The 9,228-nt window shown below is 31.5% G+C and overlaps 1 protein-coding gene across 2 annotated transcripts; it reads left to right on the top strand.

The window, feature by feature from the left end:
* The first annotated feature begins 2,629 nt into the window (after positions 1-2,629).
* Positions 2,630-6,816, top strand: LOC130933434 (zinc finger CCCH domain-containing protein 30). Of its 2 annotated transcripts, none has more exons than XM_057863044.1 (2): positions 2,630-3,066; positions 4,072-6,816. In XM_057863044.1, the coding sequence occupies exon 2, from the start codon at positions 4,122-4,124 to the stop codon at positions 6,228-6,230; it is 2,109 nt and encodes a 702-aa protein (XP_057719027.1). In that variant the 5' UTR covers positions 2,630-3,066; positions 4,072-4,121; the 3' UTR covers positions 6,231-6,816. The 2 variants fall into 2 exon arrangements, with proteins under 2 accessions (XP_057719027.1, XP_057719028.1); XM_057863045.1 differs by lacking the exon at positions 2,630-3,066 and adding an exon at positions 3,093-3,939.
* Positions 6,817-9,228: the final 2,412 nt, after the last annotated feature.

Below are 9,228 nucleotides of genomic sequence, written 5' to 3' on the forward strand. Positions count from 1 at the left end.
GCTAACAAAATTTTTTAGCATGTGCTTCTTCTAATTAATCTCTAATTAGAACTGAACTAATTATAATTAATTTGTGCTAATTCGTTACTAATTACAGTTAAGCAAGTCACGTACTGATGTATATACAATTATACATAGCATAGCTCCTATCATCATTTTTAGTTTTTTTTTTTAAGTTGTATTTTTTTGTTTGGCCTTTATTGTTTTTAGTTATGAGTTTTTAAAAAGAAAAAATATAGGAAAACAGTACTTAATTAAAAAAAAAATGAATTATCCTATATTATTAAATATAATTTTATACTATTAAAAATATTAATAATAACTAATTAATAATTATACATAAAATCTATTAATTTCCTAACATTTATTTTTTAAAAGTTATTCTTTTACACTTTTCTTGACACACTTTTTGAATTTTACAAGTGTACATTAATTTTTGTCAGATATTACAGATTTTATAAGAGTATATCAATTTTTTCCCATATCTATCTATCTATAATCCAAATTCTATATCTTTAGTTTATTGAAAATAGCATTTAACATATAGTTTTAGTAAATATATCTTAAAAGCAAAAATAAAATTACATCTATTTATTTATATTGATAATATAACTGAATTGAAAAACAAAACACACTCTCAATTTACAATAGAATGAAAGGCACTCTATATATGACTAGAATAAATTAAAAAAAAAAAACATTTAAGAATTTTTTTTGACAAAAGTGTTATGGAATAAAAGTTAAAAATATTAGTTATAAGTTCTAAATAGTTTTAGAAGAAATTAAATGAGAGTATAAGCGAAATTTCAAAGTATAAGAAAATCAAATTGTTAGTAAAATTTTATTTTTATTGATATTAAATTTTATAATTATATTATGTTTAATGTATTTACATATAAATTTATAATAATTTATTTCATAACTTATTTTAATATACATGTAATATTTTTTAATTTTCATATTGTCATATGTTGAAGAAGTAACCGCCTAAAGAAAATATAAGAGATACAAAAATTAAAATATTGTAATTTTCATATTATTTATTTATTTTTACAATATTCTCATTCACCCAAATAAATGTGGATTAGTACTTGGTGTTTGGTTTCTATTCTTTTAGCCATCATCATTCAATTCTTGTACTGCATCTGTAACAAATTTTATTGTGTAACTATTGTATGAGCGGCTAGTGATTTTTAAAGATGAATTCATAGCAGAAAAGTTTAGAACAGTAATTTATAAAAATAAATATTAATAGATAATTTAAATATACATAGAAATATATCTTAAAAAATATAATTTACGTTTCTAATAAATTAAAATACATAATTTTTTATTTTAATAAAGATATACATAAGAGTATTTTTCGAGTACCGTATTTATATTTAAATTATAGAAATATTATTAATATAATATTTTTATGTATATATCTAAATTATCTATTAATAATAAAAATAAAAAAATCTATATGTTTATAATATATAAGAATAAATAACCATGCTACGAATTAAAAAATAATTATTAATTAATTATTAATATAAAAATACACATTTGATAGTTTATAAGATTTGTTTTGTTATATTAGTATAAATAAATTTGATTAGTTTAATTACTAATTATTTATTTAAAGAATACATGAATTAATATATATATATATAATAAATATATATCGATTAATATAAAAAATTTTAAAATATACTAATATATTGATATTTTAATAATTTTTAATAATTTTTAATCGTTAATTTTAATTATAAAAAATATATAATATATATAATTAAAATTAATAATTAAAATTTATTAAAATATTATATTAATATACTTAAATGTTTTAATATATATTAAGTATTTTTAAAGAGTAAGATAGAAAGTTAAAATTTATAATAAATTAATAACGTCCGTAGACAAAGTGAGAATGTTAAAATTGATTTTTATCAGTGTATAATTTGATTTAATAATAAAAAAATATAAATATAAATAAATAAATAATAAAATGGTGACTATTTTAAAATTTAACATATTCACGATTATATTTAACTTACACAAAATATTTTATTGAAAAAAAAGTAAATAACAAAGAATTTCTGAGAAACAATAAATTTAACAGGACACACATCTGAGCATTTTTGCTTACATGTTGCCACCTGATTGGCCACACTTATAAAAGATTTGCACATAGCAGCAATAAACCAAAGATTTTGTGTCAACGAGAAGTCAAGAATCCATGATTTTGTGCCACGTGTCTAATCACGGAGGCTCTGGAGAAATCAGTGGCACTAGATCCTTGCTCTCCTCCCCGAATTTAACTTGCATGTGAGGTGAATTTGGGTTGAATTTCCAGAAAATTTCACCCAACTAAAGAAAAAAGGTGTTAAATTATTTCAAGGGGAGCGTTTTGTCGCAACTCGTTCCAAGAATATAACAACCACGTCACCAAGTGCAAAACTACGTTTCTACCCCTAAACCTTATCCCAAAAGACGATCGCATCCTTGGTAGCTGACGAGGCGTGATGTGATTGGCCAATAAAAAAGGCGCTGGGTGCTGCAGAGCGAGAATAAATAATCAAACCCTAAAAACTCTCTCAGTGCGCTTCATCTTTCTTATTTATTCCGGTCTATTATTTTAAGTTGCTAAATTTTTATTGGGTAGGCGATTTTATCAAACTGAAAATAATAATTTTAAAAGACACTCACTAATTTTTTAAAAGACACACCCAGTGCTCTTTTGTGTGTGTTTTATTTATTTTTATATTTTTAAATTTTTTGGGTGAAAGAAAAAAAAAAGAAAAAAAAAAAGAGAAAGCATAGGAAATGGAGAGAGAAAGAAAGAAAGAAAGAAGAAGAAGCTCTTCTCTCTATCCCTCTCTTTTCTCACGATTTTATCTTTCTGTCTTTTTTTCTCGCCAGATTTTCTCGGAATCCAAACACACTCTCTGAGCTTCGCTTCTTCTTCTCCCTTGAGATCTGAGGCGACTCTCTCTTTCTCTCTCTATATCCGTTCTCACTTTCTCTCTCTAACCGAAACTGATTCCTTCTTTCGTCGTCTTCTTCAGTTGCTTCAGCAAAGTGGTATGATTTTTTTCTTTTCACGGTTTCTCACTAAATCATACTTGTTCTGCCAGTTAAGATCACTTACTTGTTCCGATTTTGAATCTATTATTCTGTTCTGTGTGTGCTTGGATCTCGTTCTTGTGTTGCGATGCAAAAAATGAGTGTGAACAAAATTCCTGGAAAGTTGGTCATTTCTGTGATCCTCTAAAGATCTTGGTGGTGTTGTGCACTTCTTGCTTTTTTTGGCTCGGTATTTGATTCTCTCTGCGGTTTTTTCTTTGGTTTTTTACTCTTTCGTACTTTCACAAGCAATTTTCTCTTTTGTTTGAATACAGTTATTTTTTATTTTGTTTTATGTTTTCTGTGTGTGCGGATGAAAGTGAAAAGGAAGCAGTAGATTAAGTAATTGTTTTAGATTAGTGTGCTCTTGTTTATGTTTGGTCTATTTAAGTAAATCTAGGTCTTTGACTGTGAAGCTTGTTAGGGTTCAGTTCAGTGCAACACGGTGGATTTGCTATTTGTTTTTTTAGTCTCTATGTTCATGGATGATTTAATTTTTTTAATTTAGTTTAATTTATTCTATTTTTCCAATTTTTTTTCTGGCAGGCTCTCTTTGCCAAAATAGAGAAATATTCTATGCTAGTTGGATTGATGGTTATTTGAAGATAAATAGAGAATCGGATTGCTGAGGAAGCGATCTTTTATCTATTTATTCGGTTGTATGTTTCTTTGTTTGTGTAGTTTTTGTGCTATAAAGGAGTGATCTTTTTTGCTGAAATGAATGGAAGATAATTAAAAACTTCTCTTTTGAATGAATTTTACTTCTGAGAGTAGATGTTCTATTTGAAGCTCGTCTTACCTGCAGTGTCTCTTGTAAGCTTTATCCTTTAGGTAATGTATTTGAACTTTCAAGGGTGTCCACGTAATTTGATGCTTTGTTGTGCTGCTTCTTTGTTATTATAATTCTAACTCTCTTGTGGTTGAAGGCCAGTATTAATGGGTTTGTTGTGTCTTTTTATTCAGCTGACTGAAGTCAACAACTTAGGCACACACCTTGAAGAAGAAACGACAAGATGAATCACTTGACTGTTGAGACTGAAGATTCTTTTGCTGGCTTGCTTGAGCTTGCAGCCAATAACGATGTGGATGGTTTCAAACGAATGATTGAGTGTGATCCTTCCTCTGTGGATGAGGTTGGGCTGTGGTATGGCCGTCGGAAGGGATCAAAGCAGATGGTCAATGAACAAAGAACACCTTTGATGGTTGCTGCTATCTATGGTAGCATCGATGTTATGAGAATGATTCTTTCACTCTCTGAAGCTGATATCAACCGGCCTTGTGGTGCTGACAAGAGCACTGCCCTTCATTGTGCAGCATCTGGTGGTTCCGAAAATGCTGTGGATGCTGTGAAGCTGCTTCTTGCGGCAGGTGCTGATCCAAATTCTGTGGATGCCAATGGGCATCGTCCCATAGATGTTATTGTTTCTCCTCCTAAGCTTGAGTCTGTCAAAAACAGTCTTGAAGAACTTCTTCAAACTGATGATTCTATTACTGGGTGTAATTTGAGGGTAATCACAACCACATTTAATTCATATTCTCCACCTTTGTCAACTTCACCGGAGAATGGATCCCCTTCTGCACCAGATTTCCAATTGAAGTTAAAGTCAAGTGATGTCCCTGCGTCGTCTGTGTCTGAGAAGAAAGAATATCCGGTTGATCCATCCCTTCCGGACATTAAGAACAGTATTTATTCAACCGACGAGTTCCGAATGTATTCATTCAAGGTTCGACCTTGTTCACGTGCTTATTCCCATGATTGGACTGAATGCCCTTTTGTGCATCCAGGGGAGAATGCTCGGAGAAGGGACCCAAGGAAGTACCATTATAGTTGTGTCCCTTGTCCTGATTTTCGGAAGGGTGCTTGCCGGCGGGGAGATATGTGTGAATATGCTCATGGAGTTTTTGAGTGCTGGCTTCATCCAGCACAATACAGGACTCGTCTTTGCAAGGATGGGACAAGTTGTTCCAGAAGAGTTTGTTTCTTTGCCCACACTGCTGAAGAGCTTCGGCCCTTATATGTTTCAACTGGTTCTGCGGTTCCCTCTCCTCGTTCAAGCACGTCTTCAGCCATGGACTTTGCTGCGGCCATGAGCATGTTGCCTGGCTCTCCTTCTTCGATGTCTGTCATGTCTCCTTCACCATTCACTCCGCCAATGTCACCTTCTGCAAATGGCATGTCGCACTCCTCTGTTGCATGGCCGCAGCCAAATGTTCCAGCCTTGCATCTTCCAGGAAGTAACCTTCAGTCTAGTCGGCTGAGATCTTCTCTCAATGCTAGAGATATCCCTATGGATGACTTCGACATGTTGTCTGATTATGATCAGCAGCAGCAGCTGATGAATGAGTTGTCTTGCCTCTCTCCACAGCCTATGAATTCTAATTCACTAAATCGCTCTGGTCGCATGAAGCCGCTGACTCCGTCAAACCTTGATGATCTTTTTTCTGCCGAAAGTTCTTCTCCTCGTTTTGCCGATCCAGCTCTGACATCAACTGTCTTTTCTCCAACTCACAAATCAGCCGTCTTCAATCAATTTCAGCAGCAGCAAAGCTTGTTGTCACCTATTAATACAAATTTCTCGTCTAAAAATGTTGATCATCATTTATTGCAGGCCTCTTTTGGGGTTCAGGCATCAGGAAGAATGTCTCCGCGAACTGTGGAACCTATTTCTCCAATGAGCTCTAGGCTTTCGATGCTAGCTCAACGCGAGAAGCAGCAACAGTTTCGGAGCCTTAGCTCCCGGGAACTTGGCTCCAACTCTGCTACTGCAGCAGCAGCTGCTTCCGTCAATTCTTGGTCAAAATGGGGATCCCCCAATGGTAAGGTGGATTGGGCAGTGGGTGCTGATGAATTAGGTGGTGGTGGTAAGCTGCGTAGATCTTCGTCATTTGAGCTCGGCAACAATGGGGAGGAGCCTGATTTGTCATGGGTGCAGTCACTTGTCAAGGAATCTCCAACTGAAATCAAAGAGAAGTTGGCCACTAATGTCTCTAGTGCTGCAGCTGCTGGATCCTTGAATGAAGGATCAAATATGGGCACACAAATGGAGTCTGTTGATCATGCCGTATTGGGAGCATGGCTCGAACAGATGCAGCTTGACCATCTTGTGGCACAGCAAAATTAATTGGTTTTGCTGTCCCTGAGGTAGTTAACAACAGAAAAAGGTTACAGTAAATAATATATAAGCTTTTTTGAAGTTTTGTTATTCCTGGAAGACTAAGGAAGCAGTAAGAAAAAGAATCTCCGAGGAAAATTCATTTTCAATTTTAGTGTTACCAAAGAAGTAACTTTTAGAAGGGTCAGAAAACCACTGGGTTTGCATCAAAACAATTAATCCCAGTGTAGGTTTTTTGCCTGCCAATCTTTTCGAATTTTAGGTTCACATTCCTGTCATTTTTTCCTTCTGAGGAGCAAATGTTCTATCAAAAAATCAAGCCCTATTCCTAAGTTTGATCTATATCTTTACTTTTTTACCATTTTATTTTGGGGGTAGAAAACGAGATTACAAATGGTCATTGGATTTAATTTCCTTGAATCTCCATTTTGATCCAGTTTTGGGGATGAGAACACAGGATGTTGGGTATGATATTTCTCATGTAATTTGCAATCAATAATTGTGGATTCTGGGTAAATTAGGAATATTTGAAGGTTGATCCTTTGGTCATGTAACATTCAATTAAAGTTTATTGCCATATTATTTTAATATCTTACTTTCTATTTTTTTAATATAATCTCTCTATTACACTGGTATTATAATCATTTTAGCACTTGGGTAAATGCCGATTTATATGGGTTCTTGGTATTTTCACCAGACACCAGTCTTAAAACAATGCTTATTGAATTGATACTGTAAATGTCCATAGTTTTTGACTGCTTGTTATTCTCATCTGAGAGATCATCAATGGTTTTTATTGAAATGAATAACTTATTTTATAATTTCTCTAATCAGAACTTGATATCAAAAACCTATATTTGGTAGTCATACTGTCATACATAAGGAATATATGTTTTGCTGTAAAATTGTGACATTTTTCACCTAATGCAATGAAATGGTTACTTATGAAATAAGGTCTTGATGATAAGGCTCAGTTATATACTTATATTCTTAAATCCCAAGGCACTTCTTCCGTTGTTTACTTTGAGATCAACGAAGGTGCTATCTTTTTGGTTCCTATCTTATTATAGAAAAAAAAAAGTATTACAAAGATAAGTATTGAGTGGCACGATGCATAAATTTATATATTATGCATAATACAAAACGATGTATTTATCTTTCAAAAAAAGAGAAAAGTTTGTAACAAATAAAAGATGGGTTTTTTGCATCCAAGCCATTCAAAAATTTGTCACTAATTTTAAGATTTGGACAGCTAAACAAACAAGTGTATGTCATGATATGCTTTCTGAAGTTGGAAGTGAGTTGACCCCCCATAAGCAAATCGATATCAACAAAGTAAAGTTAGGTAAAATTCCACTGAATCAAACTAATCACAAAGGAAATAATAATTGTTTATATTTTAACCATAACACGCCCTTTTGGACAAATCTTATGTTTTTTGATACCCTTGATTTGTTCCTCCCACTTTTGTAGAAGTAAAAATAAATGCTTAACCCATGCACTCTAACTACAAACAAACAATCTATCTATCTATATGGTATCTATAACCGGCCATCACTCTCAAGGAATATTTTTATTCACATCTAATCCTATATGGTATCTATAACTTGCTAGCTTTATCTTATTCACAATGCAAAATTCTCTTTGTTGATAGGAAGGCTCAAAATATTTTACATTTTCTTTTGTTTTGCTTTTTAGTTTTTTCCCTTTTTTTTTCTTAGAGCATTATAAAATGGGTATGGTTTAGTGCTTTGCCCAATTTGGCAATTGATGACTCGTTTCTCAACAATATTTATATTCGATATCTTCATACCTTGTAAGACAAGGGGAAAACAATTTAAAAGAAAAAGGGGAATCATATCCTCCATAGTCCATAGATTTAGAATAAACTAACTTTGTTGTATACCTTGTTATGGCTACTATTTTTTTTTTTACTTTTTTGGAATTGATTCTTCAACTGTTCGAAGTCCACACACGTGGTTGAGGTGGAAAAATTTTCAATCCGGTGGTTCTAGACTTTTAGGATTATTTTGTTACTCAGATTTTATTTCCCATGAAAAATATACTCAGAGAGAATGTGAGAATTGAAATGATAGTATTTTAATTTTCTGAAATCAAATTTATTTGGAATAGCTTTTCAAATTTTAAAACAAACATGTAAATATGATATTTTCATCTTAAAATTCCTAAAAATTATTTATAATTTTCCCAAATACACACAACATTAGTATCCTTTTCCACAGTAAGAAAAGGAAAATCACTTGAACTATCATTATTTGTCCAAAACATAATTTAGCAGCTTTTTGTGGTGATATATTATTGTATTTTGGAAGGTAAACAATAAATAACCATTTTGACATAGAAATTCAATATTCGACAGAATAATCTACAAAAAGAAATAAGATATTTTATCCCCTTAAAGATTTTTTTTAACAAAATTGATAATCAAGGCCATAAAAAAAGCATTGCTAATCAATTGCAATACATGCTAATATTAAGAGAGTTATAAAGAACAACCAAAGAACAAAGTATAGAAAATGAAATACGTTCATTGAATTCAATTCTTTTTCCAAATAATATTAAAATCCACTCGTCCTTAAACGTTTTTTATTAAATAAGAAGGGTTGTATTATTTGTTAATTAAATAAATCTTAATTCTCTATTTATGGTATTTTATATTAGTAATTTAGATTTAGAATTTAGAATTTAAAATTTATATTATTTTACTTATTTTTCTCCTTTATTTTTAATTTCAATAGCAAATTAATTTTTATCGAATATATGGAGACTCAAATCCGCAACTTCGTAGGTGAGTATGGGGAGACTATGCCATTTAAGCTATAACTCATTGGTGAGGATGAAGAGCCAATGAATTATAGTTCAAATGACATAATTTTCATATACTCATCTAAGAAGTCGTAGTTTCGAATTTCCCTATCTTTGATAAAAAAAAATAGCAAATTAATTTTTAGAGAATATACACTCAATTTTCATTGAACCGCATTAG

Source organism: Arachis stenosperma, chromosome 6 (assembly GCF_014773155.1).
Source record: "Arachis stenosperma cultivar V10309 chromosome 6, arast.V10309.gnm1.PFL2, whole genome shotgun sequence".
NCBI classification, from domain to species: domain Eukaryota; kingdom Viridiplantae; phylum Streptophyta; class Magnoliopsida; order Fabales; family Fabaceae; genus Arachis; species Arachis stenosperma.

Coding starts and splice junctions, on each gene's coding strand:
- LOC130933434 (XM_057863044.1), top strand. CDS start 4,122: ATGAATCACTTGACTGTTGAGACTGAAGATTCTTTTGCTGGCTTGCTT.